Source organism: Equus asinus, chromosome X, assembly GCF_041296235.1.
Source record: "Equus asinus isolate D_3611 breed Donkey chromosome X, EquAss-T2T_v2, whole genome shotgun sequence".
Classification (NCBI taxonomy): domain Eukaryota; kingdom Metazoa; phylum Chordata; class Mammalia; order Perissodactyla; family Equidae; genus Equus; species Equus asinus.
The window spans coordinates 64253067-64271951 of NC_091820.1; the positions used below are offsets into that span (position 1 = coordinate 64253067).

General features: G+C 35.2%; 1 protein-coding gene across 2 annotated transcripts in view; it reads right to left on the bottom strand.

The window, feature by feature from the left end:
- Positions 1 to 91: 91 nt before the first annotated feature.
- BRWD3 (bromodomain and WD repeat domain containing 3) overlaps positions 92 to 18885 on the bottom strand; it is a 115542-nt gene continuing 96748 nt past the window's right edge. The window contains exons 34-41 of one of the 2 annotated variants that reach the window (XM_044763378.2): positions 18643 to 18699; positions 17358 to 17498; positions 16321 to 16395; positions 14787 to 14939; positions 13295 to 13458; positions 10071 to 10168; positions 9345 to 9497; positions 92 to 4017 (exon numbers count right to left, since the gene is read on the bottom strand). In XM_044763378.2, the coding sequence (XP_044619313.1) occupies positions 3263 to 4017; positions 9345 to 9497; positions 10071 to 10168; positions 13295 to 13458; positions 14787 to 14939; positions 16321 to 16395; positions 17358 to 17498; positions 18643 to 18699 (1596 nt within the window). In that variant the 3' untranslated portion in view covers positions 92 to 3262. Of the gene's footprint in view, positions 4018 to 9344; positions 9504 to 10070; positions 10169 to 13294; positions 13459 to 14786; positions 14940 to 16320; positions 16396 to 17357; positions 17499 to 18642; positions 18700 to 18885 lie in introns of both variants that reach the window. The other variant, XM_044763377.2, reaches the window with a different exon arrangement.

Below are 18885 nucleotides of genomic sequence, written 5' to 3' on the forward strand. Positions count from 1 at the left end.
TAATGAAATGGAGGATCAAGCAGTATATATACAGGCTAAGCGCTTTACAACAGAGGCAAAGAATCGGTAGACAGTGAATACGGCTGTCTTCTATACAAAATACTCTTTTTAATGTCTGAGATAAAGTGTGTCAAGTTGGAAAAAAATCTACATACATGCGTGCATGTGCACGCGTGCACACACACACAAACAAATGTAGTCATTAGGCTAATAGGCTAGTGAATGTTTTGGAGAGCATCCTATTGCTGGAAGAGATACACACAGCAAGCCATAGAAGAAACACACAATTCTGTTTTCATAAACAGATACACATGCTAAGATCTTAAAGCTGGGAATTAAAACATTATTAGCATTCATGAGAAATATTACAGTTCACTGACTATTAATATCTAGCACAGAATTAAGCTCATACATGTGTATGCTTTGATGGACCATATGTAACAGTGGTTTTTCTTAGCAATTCATCTAAGATTTAGACTTTTCTTCAAAATTCTTAGATCATTTCCTATTTGCTTTGCTATGGCTGAACCCAGATCTTATTCAGGTTTAAAGGGCCTCTAAAAAATTAAAGTGGTAAGATACTCAACGTGATACAAATTACAATACATTCACAGGAGGAGGTGTTACAAAAAAAGCAAAGTATAAACTGGGGGGGGGAAAGTCCAGATATAAAAGTAAAAACACTATCTTCCAAACTTTTATTTTTACACTCATTAAAATAATTTGCATGCAAACAGAAACTGATCTGTTTGTTTTGTAATAAATGATAACTATGCTCATCTAACATACCCTGGTGACTAATTCTTTAAATTCTAATAACTGAAATCAATGTTACAGCAAAATGCTGTTCACTAGTATTTTCACAGTATTTCACTACATATAAAATATGCTTAAAAATGTCTTCAGCCTTATTATTCTAATTATCTAAACCTAGAAAATCTTGACATTTGGGGAATAAATGTGGCATTTTTGTTTTTAAAAATAAATTATAAATAAAGCTTGAGATAGCTAAAATCACACAAATGGCAATTCTTCTACATGTCAAGAGGTCAGCTCTTCATAGAAGAATGTCAACAAAAATTTCACACTAAAATGATACACATGACACACATTTGGGTATATCCATGAATTTAAATAACTATGTTACTTTGATTAGGGGAGGCCAAAGTGTTACTGATTCCAGGAAAACACAGGCAAAATTTTAGTCTAAATGCCCAAGAGATGAATAACTAAAATTGTACATTTCAGCAAAAATCAAATGTAGAGTTTCAAATATGAATGTTTTTGAATCTATACTATGGTTAAAAGTGGCAGCTGAGTTACAACCAGAAGTAGTTTTGGTATAGCGAACAAAAGGCTATTAAAAAAAATCAGCTTGATCTACTGTCCAGTAACAGAAGTTAGTGCCTTAACAATTCACAACAATACTTTCTTAAAGCCTGAACATCATTTCTACTGCAAGTGAAAATTGTTTAAAGATGTCAGTCCAAGAATAACCTTCACCCAACCCAACCAAAAAGCAAAGTTATGTGTGTACTCCTTCCTCTGCACTTAAGGATTTTCAGATGCATGAAATGATTGAAAGCATGAGACAAACATATTAGGTTAAGAAATATCCTGGGATTACTAAGCATACATTAAGAAGTTTCTTTTATCCCACAAGCCTGATCTAAATGCAACAAATCTGCTGTTACAAAAACAGAGATCAATATTATCCCTCTCACTTCAAAAATTTAAGTATCTAACAAATTAGCAAATTTGCAATCTCTCAAATTTGAGGAGTAAAATTGATCTTGGAACTCAAGCTCACTTATGGAACCACGTGCACTCTACTGCTGTAAACAAGACCAGAAAGGTTTAAAAATTTTTTTTCATCTATAAAATAATGACTCAAAATATCAGTGTGCAGTGCAATGAGGTTCTTTTCTGAAAGATTTTAACAGAAAAAAACCCTTTGGAATGGTATGAGCAGAACCTGTTAAAGTTGATTCAAAATACTAGCTAGCCAACACATTCCAACTCAAACTAGGTGCTTTGTTACATTTTAAAATTCAAATGAAAACCAGTCACTCACAGCTGTTAAATAGTAAGTGCTAGCAGAGATATATAAGCAGTAGACCAAGTCTACTCACATGAATATGTTCTAAGAAAAGCCTAGAGTAGAACATACTATACTTATGAAAGTTAGTTAATTACAACTATTAATTTGAGAGCCAAAACAATTATTAACAACCTCTCCGCTTATAACTTATGAGTATTCATTCCTACCAAGCTTGTTCTGTTTCTTCTTAGTCAGTAATGAATAATAGCATCTATTTTCCTTAAGATTTCCAGTAGTTGTAGTTAATAGAGGTAGCTGAGCTACTATTCAAAGAAGTTATTCTTTGTGGATGAGGATTTCTCAAATGTTTAAGTTATTCTTTAAGCTACACAAGTTTCATTAATGCAATAAAATATAATAGGAAAAAGAAAATGGATGCAAGAAACTTTTGCATTTGGCACCTTGTCTAGATTGATACCTCAAGTATTCTTTTTTAATAAAGTTAATGCACACATCAGGACACACCACAAAGATTTGCTACATATTTACAAGGCACCAACCCTTTTCTCACCTTTAACATGAATTAAGCAAATCAATGAAAAGCATATCAATATTCCCCCCACCCCCCAAAAAACTGTAGTATAAATATATACTTCAGTTCAGTACAATTCATGAAAGTTTGGCCTGGGAAGAGTAAAATAATCCAGATCGTTCTTACAATATAGAAACTGTAAACATTTAATAGCTGCCTTTAGGATTGGTGTATTGTGCAAAAGTTATTATTACTGGGTACAGGAATCAAAATGGCAAAAACAAACTATATAAAACTCTGTAAGAAGGTGCTATACTTCTGTGATACAAAAGCAAAAGAGGGATATTCCATTGAGATAAAAATGTCATGCTACTCTTAAGAAGCTGAATGCTCCTTTAATGTAGTAAATCTGTAGTGTGTATGTGTTGTTTGTGTGTGCGCGTGTGTGTGTGTGTGTGTGTGTGGGCGCAGAATTTTTTTTAATTTAAGGCCTAATGAGTAAGGCTTGTTTGAACAAATGAAGTGTGGAGATCAAAAGTCTTGAAACAAATGTATACTGGCATAATGGAAAAAGCACCAATGTGAAAGGAAGCAGAAGTCCCCACACAACTTGCTTTGTAGATTTCCTGGTAAATTCCCTGCAGTAGAAGGCCATTGAATTTTTTAAATTATCCTAAATTTATTAACTGTCAATAATTCCATCCCATGAGATGGCTAACCCTGGCTTTTTCTGTCATTTTACGCACTCTGCCTGATCTGGATGTACCAAGATTCAGAGGATCTTCAGTGGACACAAAATTGTCATTATCAGAATCATCATTATATAAAACAGTCCTCCTGCCTTGGTTTCTTGTTTTAATTCGAGGCAGTCTACTGAAACGTCCTGAAAACATGGTATCAAATTCATCATCTGCAACACGTGCACGTTTGGCTCTGGTGGCTCCTCTAGAAGCACCTCTTCCTCCTCTCCCTCTCCCTCTCCCTCTAGTGCCACCTCCACCTCTTCCTCGACCCCCTCGTCCCCTGCCTCCTCTTCCTCTGCCTCCTCTACTCCATCTACCCCATCTGCCCCATCTGCCCCTTCCTCCTGTGCCTCTCGTCTTCCAGTTTCTTTTTCCATTGGCATATTGCTTTCTGAGTTTTCTTTTAGGTCTAGTTTGTATGAATTTGCTATAATCATGGTCTCCATCTACGTAATCTTGATCTGTTCTGGAAGTTGATTCAGAGTCAGAATCAGAACCACAGGTACTTTCAGAACTTAAACTGGATCCTAACTCTCCACTCTCTGAGGAGGATAAATGTGATTTCTCTTTTGCTTCTTTTTTCTCTTTCTCTTCTCTTCCCACGCTTTCATCTTCTTCTGACGCGCTAAGTAGTTTTCTCTTGATTCCTGTCCGGGGCTCTCTGCCATCACCATTTGTAAGGGGTCCATCAAGGGAATGATCTAGATCAAGATAATTATTTTTTCAAGTTAAGCTTTGACTTTGATAAGATGGTTATTTAGGTTCAAAAGTAAAATAAACAGTCTATCAAAAAATATTTACAACCCAAAGATAGATGGGGGAAAATCATGGATAGTGCTAGAATATGAACTTAAATCTGATGGGAATGGAAGATAACTAAAGTTTGATTTTTGTCTGATTGCTTTTTCAAAGGGAGGTGGGGAGGAGAGTGTGGAGGGATATCTGTGGTAAGGTAGATGGGCAGAAATTTTAAGGGCTTGAACTCTAGAAAGAATTATCTGGGAACATGTTTCAGAATAATCTTATTCATTCATTCACCAAATTATTTACCAGTTACCTGCTATGAGCCAGGCATTGCTTGGAGCTTGGAATACAGCAATGATGAGACAAAGCCCTTGCTCTTTGAATTTATGTTTTAGTGGGGAAAGCTTGACAGACAATGAAGTGAACAAATAAATAATTTCGAGTAACAATACCTACTATAAAGAAAAAGAAAAGAGGGTTAAAAAAAGAGTACACGTGTATGTTTGGGGGGACTATTTTAGATAGGGAAGACTTTTCTGCAGAGGGAGTATTTGAGAAAAGAACTGAATGAGTTGAGATCTGGAGAAAAGAACATTGCAGCGGAAGAAAGAGAAACCTAGTGTAACCAGAGTGAAAGAGAAAAACAGGACGTAGTAGGGAGATGACTGCCAGTGAAGAGTTTTAAAACTGGACAATGACAAGATCTGACTTAGATTTTGAAAAGAGTGCTGTGGCTGCTGTGTAGAGAACAAATTACATAAAGAACAAGACAGGAAGCAGAGATCAGTTGGGAGTCCACTGCAATAGTCTAGGTAAAACATGATGAGGGATGTACCAACAGAGGTGATGAGAAGTGATTAGATTTGGAATACTTCCTTAGAGAGGAGCTACCAGAACCAACTTTTATTTTTAATTTTTTGAGCAAGATTAGCCCTGAGCTAACATCTGCTGCCAATCCTCCTCTTTTTGCTAAGGAAGACTGGCCCTAAGCTAACATCCGTGCCCATCTTCCTCTACTTTATATGTGGGACGCTGCCTCAGCATGGCTTGACAAGTAGTGTGTAGGTCCACACCCGGGATCCAAACTGGTGAACCTCAGACTGCCAAAGTAGAACATGCAAACTTAACCACTATGCCACCAGGCAGGCCCCAACCAACTTTTATCTTTAAACTTCAAACTGACGGAAAGTGCTGATGGATTGGATGTCAAGTGTTAAGCAAAGAATGAGGGTCAACTCCTAGGGTGTTTTTTTGGTGTGTGTGTGAAGAAGATTGGCCCTGAGCTAACACCTGTTGCCAATCTTCCTCTTTTTGCCCAGGGGATGCTGCCACAGCATGGCTTGACGAGCAGTGTCTAGGTCTGTGTCTGCAAACCCTGGGCCTGCTGCAGCAGAGCATGCAAACTTAACCACTACACCACCAGGTTGGCCCCAACTCCTAGGTTTTATGGCCTGAGAAACTGGGTGAATGGTAGAGATACATTGCTAAGTTGGAGAACAATGAAGGATGAACAGGTTTGGGTAGGCTTGTGGGAAAATCAAGGTTCCAGTTTTAAATATACTACTAGAGATCCAAGTAAAGACACTAAAGAAAGAAAAAGAAAAAAAGCAGATGGATATATCAGTCTAGAGCTCACGGGAGACTTGGATAGAGCTGGAGATATAATTTTGGAAATGTTCAGTAAAGAGACAACACTAGGGTCAAGAGAACTGAGAGAGCTCATTGAGAGAGCAACTAAAGAGAGAGAAGGTGGCTGAAGAGTGAGACTTGGGATAGTCCAACATTTAAAGATAAAGAAGAACTGGCAAAGTGAATTGAGAAAGAATAGCCAGTGAGGTAGGAGGAAAACAGGAGAGTGGACTGGACAGACTGGAAGAAGCAAAGACTAGGCTTGCATAGTAACAAAACTTACAAGATTAGTCTAATAGTCTAGGTGTTATGGACTGAACTGTGCCCCTCCAAAAGAAAATACCTATGTTGAAGCCCTAACCCCCAATGTGACTATACTTGGAGATAGGGCTTTCGAGGAATTAACTAAAGTTAAATGAAGTTATAAAGGTGGGCCCTAATGCACTAGGACTGGTGTCCCTACAAGAAAAGGCAGAGAAACCAGTGCTTGCTCTCTCTCTCCCTGTCTGTGGATGCAGAGAGAAAAAGCCACATGAGGACATGGTGAGGAAGCAGCCATCAGCAGGTCAGGAAGAGAGCCCTCACCAGACACTAACCCTGCTGGCACCTTCATATTGGACTTTGAGCATCCAGAAAATAAATGTGAGAAAATAATGTCTGTGTAAATACATGAAAAAGTGCTCAACATCTCTAATCATCATACAAATGCAAATCCAGACCATAATCTGATATTACTTCACATCTGTTAGGATGGCTATTATCAAGATAAAAGAAGCGTTGGAGAGGATGTGGAAAAAAGGGAACCCTTGTACATTGTTGGTGAGAAGGCAAATTAGTACAACCATTATGGAAATCAGTATGGAGGATCCTCAAAAAATTAAAAATAGAACTACCATTTGATCCAGCAATCCTAGCTCTGGGTAAATATCCAAAGGAATTGAAATCAGGACCTTGAAGAGATACCTGTATTCCCATGTTCATTGCAGCATGATTCACAATAGCCAAGATACGGAAACAACATATATGTCATTCCACAAATAATGAATGGACTGAGAAAATGTGGTGTATGTACGTGTGTATATATGCGTGTGTGTGTGTATATATGCATACTCATATATACAATGGAATATTACTCAGCCTTAAAAAAGAAGGAAATTTTGTCATTTGCAACAACATGGATGGAGCTGGAGGACATTACGACAGGCAAAGTAAGCAAGATACAGAAAGAGAAATATTGCATGATGTCACTTATACATGTAATCTAAAACAGTCATACTCATAGAAGCAGAGAATAGGATGGTGGTTGCCAGGGGCTGGGGGGAGCGGAAATGGGGAGGTGTTCGTCAAAGGGTACAAAGATTCAGTTATTCAGGATGAATAAATTCTGGATGTCTAATGTACAACATGGTGACTACAGTTAAAAATACTGTATTGTATACTTGAAATTTGCTAAGAGGTTAGATCTCAAATCTTCTTAACACACACATGTACACGCTGTAACTATGTAGAAGTGATGGATATGTTAATTAGTTTGTGGTGACCACATCACAATATATGCATATCGAAACATCAAGTTGTACACTTTAATATATACAATTTTTATGTCAATGATATCTCAACAAAGCTGCTTAAACAATAAGTATCTGCTGTTTAAGCCACTCAGTGTGTGGTATCTTGTTGTGACAGCCCAAGCTGACTAATATATCGAGGTTAGAGACTAAGGAGATAGCAATAGAAACTGTAGACAAGAGATTTAAGTGATATTAAAGAGTTGTAGAATGCACAAAACTTAGCAACTGACTGGATATAAGGGGTAAAAGGAGAGTCAAAGAACACTGCAAGATTTTAAGTGGGATGACTAGGAAGATGGTGGTGCCATTAACTAAAATAGTGAGTGCAGAAAAAGAAGCAAGCTGAGACAAAAAGATAGATGATAAACACCCAAAGGAAATTTCTTTTTAGGAAACACTTGGAAATGAGACTGGTAGAAAATGAGATGTAAGGGCTAGATATATGAATTTGGAGAGTTATCAGCATAAAGATGACTGATGTAGCTGTTAGATCCTTTATTTGTAGAAGACAAAAAAAAAAGGACAAAAAAAAGAACAGTGGGCAACTCTGCAAATAGGAGGCAAGTAGGGCCAAAGAAAAGAAACAGAAAATATAGGAGAAACAGATAAGAGATATAGAAGAATCAGTAGAGCAGAGAAGCCAGGCAGCAGAGTTCCTACAGCGGGTAGTCAATAGCACCCAAAGAGATAGAGTGACCAAGGAGACACGGACTCAGAAAAGGACACTGGCCGGTCACTGAAGATTACTGGTGATTCCAGGGAGAAGAGCTTTTGTGACAGTGGTGGGGGCAGAAGTCAGACTACAAGGAATAAATGAATGTCTTGATGGAAAGAAAATAGAAGCAGGAAGTATAAGCTACTCTTTTTAAAAGCTTGACAGTGAAGGGAAGGACAAAGAGAAAAGGAAGTGGCATGAGCATGCAATGTACAGCAGGACAAAGGAGAGATTAAAGATACAAATTTGGAAAAATAAAGGCACTATTTTAAAGTAATCAGACATGTTTTAATATTTCTCAAATAACAAATACAAAATATCTTTAGAAAGTCTATTTTTAAGTTATTTGATACTTCAATGACAATGGAAGCTACCTAATCTTTCATTAAAAATTTATATAAAATTAAACTACATATTCCAGTAAAGATATTCGTAAAAGTATATTAACTATTCTTTACAAACTTCCAATAGATGAACATATTAGAACTTTCTTTGAAAATGTTCAGGGTCCATAACATAGGTCTAAGTATAAGAAAAAAGTATGCATATCAACAATAACCTTCAAGTATTCACAACCGATTCCCTCTTATGTAGTCCAAAACGGATGCACATGATGATGAATTATGAGGTCAGTGATTTCTTTTTAAGCAGTGAAAATTTTTCTTTAAATAAAAGTTAGATGGAAGTTCATTACATGAAATGAAAAACTAAGGTGTTCTGGTTGAATGAAGAAGGCTCTTCTGAGAATTCCTAAGTATCTCTATGGATTATCCAGAAATAGGCAGAGTACAGTCTGAAAACCATGGAATTATTGAGAGAACAGGACTTGAGGGAAGAGAAAACCTGAGCTATATAACTGGAAAACCAAAGGAAGGTGGCAGAAGTGGCTGTTGACTAAAAGAAAGCTCATTTTTCAACCCAAATCCTTTCCATAAATTGAGGTAGCCCTTAAAAATATGAGTCTTATTTAAAGATGATTTAAGAATTTTTTTCCTTTCTTATTAATATGGTTTAATATATAAAAAATTCTTAATGTGTCTAACAGTCTTGTTTTTATGTGCTTGAGGAAAGATCTCATTTAGTTTTTCCTCCCTATTAATTTTACAATTTATTTTAAAAGACTAAAGACTAAAATATGTTTGGAAATAGTTATTGGAAATCTGTTAACAGCCTGTTTCTAGTTGTGGATATGAAACTCCGTATGATTCAAATTTGACAATATTAAAATCCTCATTAGCTATAAAGAAAGACATGCTAATTTTTACTACCAAAACACATCAGCTTTTAAGTAATTCGTCTACCATCATGAGGGAACAAACAATAAATGCCCTGTCCATATTTATTTCCTACCTTGTTTAATTTTTCCTACCTTGTTTAATTGGCAAGACCCTACTCCGAAATGATTTGGCTTTCCCTGGGTCATGGCAATTTCCACTTCGGCCATAGCCACTGAAGCTAGATGAAGAAAATGGCCCGTCCAGTTCATCATCGAGTAAATATAGTGAAAGCCCTTCAGCAGCATCTGAAACTTACAATTTAAAAGACTGTAATGTTAACACAATTATTATATATTCAGGAAAGATAAACAGGCTGTTTTTAAAACTCTCTCTCATTCAGTTATTTTACTCTAATATCAAAATGACAAGTTGTTTGAAGAAGGAAATATAAATATTTTGAGAACAAATGTTTTAACACATCATTAAACTTTCAAGCACAGAAAGTCAGAAAAACTTGTCCAAAGACACCATCTCCCCATATAACGAATCCTCAAGTCTTATGTTGGCAAATCTATTGTAGATGCGTACTCTGAGATATTACAGATGTTAAAAATCATAAAGTCACAGAATTTTAAACCCAAAGAGACTTTAAATTTCATCTATTCTGAAGATCTTCAATTTAAAAATGAAGAAACTGAATACTATAGCCTACTGTCTTACCCAGAGCCACAAAGCTAGAGAGAAGAATTAGGACTACAAAACAACATTTCTAAATCCAAATCCTTGTTCTTTGTGCTATAAACCATACTGCCTCTTCTATATCCTAATATCCGCATGAAAATGAAATACACAACAACAAAAACAAAACACATATTTACCAGGAGACGAGAAAGGAGAGCTAGTCCTGGCATAAGACACTGAGGTATTCTGGTCATTTTTAGGCTGCAACTTCATTTGTTTCTGTTTCCCTTTTGGACTACAAATAAAAATATATAACAATGAACATTTTTTCTATTAGTAAGATATTATGATAGATAGCATGATATAAAATGTTTAAATTGACAAAAGAAGAAATGCTGCAAATTGGTAATATGAAAAAAGTAATGATTAAATGACATAAAATGACAAAAAAAGAAAATTATAGGCCAATATCACTAATGAACATAGATGCAAAAATCCTCAAGAAAATACTAACAAATTGAGTACAACAAAACATTAAAAAGACCACCCTCAATGATCAAGTGGGATTTATTCCAGGGATGCAGGGATGGTTTGACATCCAGAAATCTATCAATGTGATACACCAAATCAACAAAACGAATAATAAAAATCACATGATCATCTCAATAGATGCAGAGAAAACATTTGACAAGACACAACAATCATTTATGATAAAAAACTCTGAATAAAATGCATACAGAGGGAAAGTACCTCAACATAATAAAGGCCATATATGATAAACCACAGCCAACATCATACTCAGTGGTTAAAAACTTAAAATTATCCCTTCAAGAAGAGAAATAAGACAAGGAAGCCCACTTTCGCCACTCTTATTTAACACAGTGTTGGAAGTCCTAGCCAGAGCAATTAGGCAAGGAAAAAAAATAAAAGGGATGCAAACTAGAAAGGAAGAAGTAAAACCATCTCTATTTACAGATGATATGATTTTATATAGAGAAAACCCTAAAGAATCCATCAAAAATCTATTAGAAATAATAAATGAATAAAGTTGCAGGATAAAAATCAAGATATAAAAATCAGTCGCATTTCTATATATGAACAACAAAATAGCAGAAAGAGAAATCAAGAATACAAGAATCTCATTCACAATCATAACAAAAAGAATAAAATGCTTCAGAATACCTAGGAATAAATTTAACCAAAGAAGTGAAAAATCTGTACACTGAAAACTATAAGACATTATTGAAAGAAATCAAAGAAGACACAAAGAACTGGATATCCCACGCTCATGGATTCTAAGAATTAAAGTCAAAATGTGTGTACTTCCTAATGCAATCTACAGATTCAATGTAATCCCTATCAAAGTCCCAATGACATTTTTCAAAGAAATAGAACAAAGAATCCCAAAATTTATGTGGAACAACAAAAAGACCCTGAAGAGCCAAAGGAATCTTGAGGAAAAAGAACAAAGCTGGAGGTATCACAGTCCCTGATACTAATCAAAACAGTATGGTACTGGCACAAAAACAGACACACAGATCAATGGAACAGAATCCGGAACTCAGAAATAAACCCACACATCTATGGGCAGCTAATTTTCGACAAGGGAGCCAATAACATACAATGGAGAAAGGAAACTCTTCAAGAAATGGTGTTGGGAAACTCGGCAGCCACGTGCAAAAGAATGAAAGTAGACCATTATCTTGCACCATACACAAAAATTAACTCAAAATGGATTAAAGACTTGAATGTAAGACCTGAAACCACACAATTTCTAGAAGAAAACAGGCAGTTCACTCTTCGACATTGGTCTTAGCAACATCTTTTCAAATATCATGTCTCACCAGGCAAGGGAAACAAAAGAAAAGACAAACAAATGGGACTACGTCAAACTAAAAGTCTTCTGCACAGCAAAGGAAACCATCAACAAAACGATAAGACAACCTAACAATTGGGAGAAGATATTTGCAAATCATATATCTGACAAGGGGTTAATTTCCAAAATATATACAGAACTCATACAAAAAAAAAAAACAACCTATTAAAAACTGGGCAAATGATCTCAACAGACATTTTTCCAAAGAAGATATCCAGATGACCAACAGGCACATGAAAAGATGTTCAACATCACTAATTATTAGGGAAATACAAATCAAAACTACAATGAGAGATCACCTCATGCCCATCAGAATGGCTATTATTAAAAAGACAAGAAATAACAAGTATTGAAGAGGATATGGAGAAAAGAGAACCCTCATACTCTCCTGGTGGGAATGAAAACTGGTGCAGCCACTACAGAAAACAGTACGGAGAGTCCTCAAAAAATTAAGAATAGAACTGCCATATGATCCAGATATTCTACTTTTGAGTATTTATCCAAAGAACACAAGAACATGAATGTGTAAAGATACATGCATCCCTATGTGCATTGTAGCATTATTCACAATAGCCAAGACTTGGAAACAAGCTAAGTGCCCAACAATGGATGAATGGATGAAGAAGGATGAATGCATAAAGAAAGTAGAATACTACTCTGCCATAAAAAAGATGAAATCTTGCCATTTGCAACAACAAGAATGGACCTTGAGGGTATTATGCTAAGTGAAGCAAGTCAGATAGAGAAAGTCAAATTACCATGACTTCACTCATCAGTGGAAGATAAAAACAACAACAAAAACAACAAACAAATACATAGATATAGACATTAGATTGGTGGTTACCAGAGGGCAAGGGGGGAGGGAGGTGGGTAAAAGGGGTAATAGAATAGGGCACCTGTGTATGGTGACAGATGTCAGTTAGTCTTTCATTGGTGAACACACATGGTCTACATAGAACTGAAATATAATGATGTATGCATGAAATTTACATAATGTTATAAACCAATGTTACTGCAATAAAATAAAATAGTGTAGGTGAGAAATGATAGCTACTTGAGAGAAGACAGTAGCAGGGAAGTGGTGAAATTTATTAAATTCTAGATATATATTGAAGAGTAGAGCTAGGCAGAATTTGTTGGTGAATTAGATTTGGTGAATAAAAATAAAGAGATGTCAGAAACAATTCTAAGCTTTTTCGCACAAGCCAAAAAAAAATGGAATTGCCATTGATAGAGAAGGGAAATTCTGTGAGAAAGAAGAAATGGGGGATAATATGTGAAGAAAAGAAAAAAAAAGAAATGCTTCGAATTGGTAATAAGACAACATTAAATTTCAATCATTAAAATTAAAAAAATTTTTGGTATAGTAAAATCCACATAAACAAAGCTATAGGTTACCAACTGTATCTTTATACAGGTGCAAGAGTTCTAGAAAACATCCCTTGGGTCTTGGGATCCCCTTAAACTATTCAATAAACTTTAAGAAATGAGGTAAATCATACAAAATGCTTTGAAAACATAAAATGTCACATCAATGTAACATACCTAGGAGCTCTGCTACTAGATAACGAACTGCTGCTGCTTCTTAGACGTTTTCTGTACCGTGGCCTTCTCCTCTTCTGACTCTGGATTGCTGACTTGTATTCAGATATGATATTTTTAATATGACTTTCAAATAAGGCAGATAATCGCAGTGTCATGCTATAAATCTGAAAAGGCAGAAATTAGTCTTATTTTACCAACTAGTTGATTATATAAAAATCAAAACACATAAACATGCCTGGAACAATATCAGCATCATCCTTTCAGACAAAACATACACACTATTTCATATACTTGAAAAATTCTACCTGAAGAATTAAAACAACATACCATTTTCACCTAAAAGTTAACAGAGATTTTTAAAAGATAATACCTAATGCTGGGAAGGGTAGGAAAAAAAGATTCTCAGACATTGCCAGTGGGTATTCTAACTGGAACAACATTCTAAAGGACAATTTGCAATATGTACCCAAAACCTAAAAATATACACATATTTTGTCTAATAATTTCACTTCTGGGAATTTATGCTAAGGAAAATAGCAGAGAATTGCCCAGAAAAAATAATTATGTTCAAGAACGTTAAAGATGTTACCATAGCATTATCCATGTAAAGTGAAAAACTAGAAACAACCTAAATCTATAGCACCAGGATACTGGTTAAATAACATAAAACCTCCACACAACGGAATACAATGGAGACAGTAAAATTCTTGTTTTCAAAAAGTAATAATGACATGGGAAAATGTTCATTATATATAAGTTAAAAAAAGGCTTCAAAATATAAAACCTACTGTTTTAAAAAATATATGAACATACGTAAGTATATATGTAACGGTAGGAAATGAGTGTGAAAAAAGTATGTCTGCAGAAATTAGTGAAAATTCATTTTATATAAAGGGGAAGTGGGCAAGTATATACCTATTGTGTAACTGATTCAAAAGTTAATCAGATACGAGTGATTACAAAACACAAAAATTGTTACTATTATTTTTGTTCACAAGATATTTCAGTTCTGAGAAAACATAAAGTACTAAATGGGAGTACAAATAAACAGTTGTAACTTCCCAATATGGTTCACTACTTGTATAGTAAGGGAATATAAGTATTTAGAGCTAATCCAAATATTTCATACAAATTAATACTGTCAACCACTTTTATTTACCAAATTATTTATTGGCCATATTAAAGGGTACTTAAATTACCACGTTTTCTTTCCTTAACCTCTCTCTGGCAGATATAAGTATTACTATAGAGTAAAGAAGAGGCAGGTAGAGAAGGGAAGAGGTGCTTACTTTCAGAATGAATATGCTAAGTGTATCTTTATGCATGCCTAATAAACTGTTTTAGAGAAGATACTGACAATCAAACTTCAATAACTATGTCAGAATTATAGTACATACTTGTTTAGCAATTTTAAAACTGGTGAAAGAAAACTGCTTGATATATATAAGGAAATGCTTAGGTAATTAATCCACCTAATATTGGTTTTTCATACCCTTGACTTTTTATTAGAGGTATAAGCTTTGGAGTTGCTGAATATTTGGCGGACGTCCTTATAAAATTCCAGAGGACTACCATAGTTTCCTGCTTCCAAAGTTTCTTTCACAGTGCTAAAGTCCATAGGAGTGTCTATAACATCTTGATAATCCTACAAAAAAGAATGTTATTAAATACACAGTCTGGGTAACAATACTACATAATACAATGGGACCAAGATTTGCATTACCAGTTACCCAAGAAATAAACACATTGCTTTTCAATCTGTCAACTACCTCTCCCCAACCTCAAACCATCCATTTAATAGAGCTTTTTTGGAAATGAAAACAGCAGGGGTCTGTGGGAGGGCCTTAGCCCTCACCCTGCGATCAATAACCATATGACTCTCTCAAGGGACAGAATAGAAAATACAAAGCCACTGGCTTCAGCCTTACAGAGTGCATAATACGGAATTCCATTTCTTGCTTAAAGGTTGATGCAATCCCCAATTTCCCAGCTAATTGTTCAATGGAAGTACAAGATGGGATTATTCATATATAATTAAATAGCTGCATGTCACAAATTAGCTACATATTTCCAAGCTATCTCCAGTTATGAAGACATTCTACCTAAGGCATCATTAGTAAGAAGGTCAAAGTCAAACTGGCTATGTCTGTGTCTCTCTCCTATCGTTTTGTTTTTTAATGAATGTGACACTTTTGCTTCATCTAAGATCTTCAGTCTCATAGATTCAGAATTAGCTTGATTTTGATTAGGGAAGGGGGAAGATTTTTCTCTATTTTAACCTAAATCAAGTCTACTTAAGATATTACTAGGTTCATCATATGGAGTTACACCTGAAAGTTATACCTATATATACCACAACCACCAATAAATAAACATGAGTGAAATCACAGTCAGTATTAGATCCCACATCCTATTTAGAATCATTAAGAAGTAAAATCACCACATTTCTCTTGAAGGAGAAACTAAAGAGCCAGAAAAAGGGGCAAAGGAAAGCTATTATAAAAGGAGAGAAAATATTTTTCAAAGTATGAGAAACCACAATTATTCTTAATTTATCTTTTTAATTCTTTTGCTTAAATCATAAAAATCAAAAGTGTATTCCAACACGGCATGGCTTATGAAACAAAGATTTTCACAGAGGAAAAATGTGAGAACTTTGTGTAATATGATGACCAAAACTCAAAAGACCCAGTCAGCTGCTGAAGGAAGTCCCAATGGGAATAATCAGCCACAATACAGACATAATTATAAGGTGTAATTGATGTTTTCTATTCTGCTACAGTAGTTTTAGATCTATAGAAACAAACATCTATGCAGATGCTACAAAGAACACTCTTGAGAACATGTCTTGATTTAAAAAGCAAAAAATAAACCAAAAAATCAAACAAAGGTAAAAAAGAGAGTGAGCAGAATTGGAAAACAGCTTTACAAATTATGAAAAGTTCACTTACAATATGGAGATTTTAAAAAGTAAAACAACTCAAAAAAAAAACAGTATATGTCATTTCAGAGACCACTAGGCCTACCTCAGAAAGAGATCCATCTTGTTGTCTTTCCGGAACAACTGACTCTGAGGATTCTCCCTCTTGTTCTTGATGGCCCTGTTAGGGTAAAGAAGATCTATTGTGTTTCCAGACCACCACAACAAAATATCAAGACTTGAAGTGTTATTATGATTTAAGGCTCAAAGATCCATAAATAGGAATTATGTTTTTACTGATTGTACTTTAAGATGAAGGAATTCTATGCTCACTATTCTTCTTGATATGAAAAACAGAAGACTAATTTATTCTATTCAAACTCTGTACAAACAAACAAAGCAAGCTTTGTTGAACATAATTTTGTTCCTTATTTGAATATTTTTTTCTCAACTGAAATCTGTGTATGCAGAAAATATTGATGTTTACTAATTTCAGAGGAGGGTCTGAGGTATTTCTGAAATATTGCTGTGCCTTTCCTATGAAAAAGCTGAAATAGATTTGTTATCTATACTAAAAGGTTATTCAACATATAAATAGATATACTCCTAGAAAAAGAATCCTATAATCTAAGTTCTCATGCTTTTATCTTTGATGAAAATTAATATGGTATATTGGTTACTCTAAGTGACCACATTGAATAACATATTGAATATAAATTAAACAGGGCTGACATATGTCACCAAGGGTCTATACGGTGTAGAAGTGTATTAGAAGTTATTAAAATGTATTAAACAAATATCTGAAATAAAAGCAAGAAGGAATCACAAAGGTATTTAGATTCAAATTTGGTTTAAAACTGCATGATTTACACACAAAGTGCATGACAGGCATTTTAAAAAGTCATGACTAATCATACTACCCACTTTCACCATTCAAAGATACACAAAGAAGAGGAAGGAAGGAGAGAGGGAGGAAGGAAGGGATGAAGGGAAGGAGGGAGGGAGGAAGGAGGAAGAGAGGGAGGGAGGGAAGGAAGGAAGGAAGGAAGTAAAAAAGGGGGAAAGTGGCTCTTAACTAGATCTTAGCATGGACATATTTGGGAAATTACACTTGGGCAATTAATTGAACAACTGTATGCTTACTGGATAAGAAAGATGATCAACTGGCTGTCGAAATGGCTCTGAGTCTTCACGTTCATAAATGAGGCTCAACAGTTCTTTGCACTGTTTTCTCCAAGCATCAGGATTACACTTTAAAGACTGTCTTCTGCCTCGGCATTTGACCTGTAGATTTTAATAGAATTATACCTAAAAGCTCTTTCCTTAATTATTCATTGATTTTCTCCTGTTTTACTAATGTTAATATATCTACAGAGGATAGAGCACCTCCTATTTAAAAGTTTCTTAGTTTAGATTAGACATCATTCTCCCTGGCCAAAATATGAACAAATAGAAGCTAGATATTATATTCATGGAAAGAGCAAGAATTCAAGTGTTCTGAAATTTCATTTTAAGAATATGTGAACCTCAAATAAAACACAGATGAACAAGTTTTTTCCCTCTACCAGGTTCATAATTTTAATGCCTTAATATTTTCTGGTAGTTAAGTATATTTGACAATGGTACCATATTTTTCTTTAAATAACACTTGAATGATATATTTTGTTCTTTTAGTAAATCCTTTGTGGTCATAATAAATTCTGACCTTTCGCATTTGATGTCTTTATTATATGATATCTTTCAGTATTTTAAAGAAAAGTTTTCATTATATAGAACAAATATTTGTCTAATTATCATAGACGGGAACTATGCAGAAGAGAATTAACATAACAGACCTAAGGTTGCTATCTTTTAGCAGGGATTGCTTGCAAGGCTGGCCCTTGGCTGGCATCTAGTAATTTGGCACTTGAACCGTTTCTTTAATAATAAAGGTGGTTTACCGTGCCTACACTGTTTGTACAATGTGATTAGTGCTGAACACCTGCTTTCCTGTACATTTCCTATGCTTTCCTGTTTTCTGGCAGTCTAGAATCTTGGCATGTGCTAGTCAGATGGCGTCTTCATAACCAGATCCCAATAAATTCCTGGGAGACTGAGTCTCTAATCACACACATGTTGCTACATTTTCATTGCAGAGGGAAGGGTGTGCTCTGTGTGGCCCATCAAAGGAAAGAGATCATAAAGAAGTCTGCAAATGGATTCCTCCAGACTGCCTCTGTCTTTTTCCCTGTGATCCAGCTGTGTACGACTGTAAAAAACCCTACCTACTGCATCACTGTAATAAATCCTAGCAATGAGTAACAACTGGATATACTTAGTTTCCAGAGTCTTTCTAGCAACTCTCCAGACAGGTACAGTTGGTGTTAGGGATCCCACAACACAGGACGCCTGAAAACTTTTCTTATCAGCAGTTCATTTGTTCACTCACCCTTCTTCCAGATGAAGTACCAGGACCATCCGAATCTAAATCAACCATTTCTGTATCCTAAAATTAAAAGGGAGGAACAGGAGAAGATGTTAAGTTACATTCAAAGTCTTACAAATTAGATGAATATTTACAAAGAAATGGCAAATACAACCACAATTGCTCCATCATTGGACCAGGCAGCAGAACAAAGGTCGGAAAGAGACTCACTTCTCACTTCAAATGTTGCCTACATGCTGTGTACAA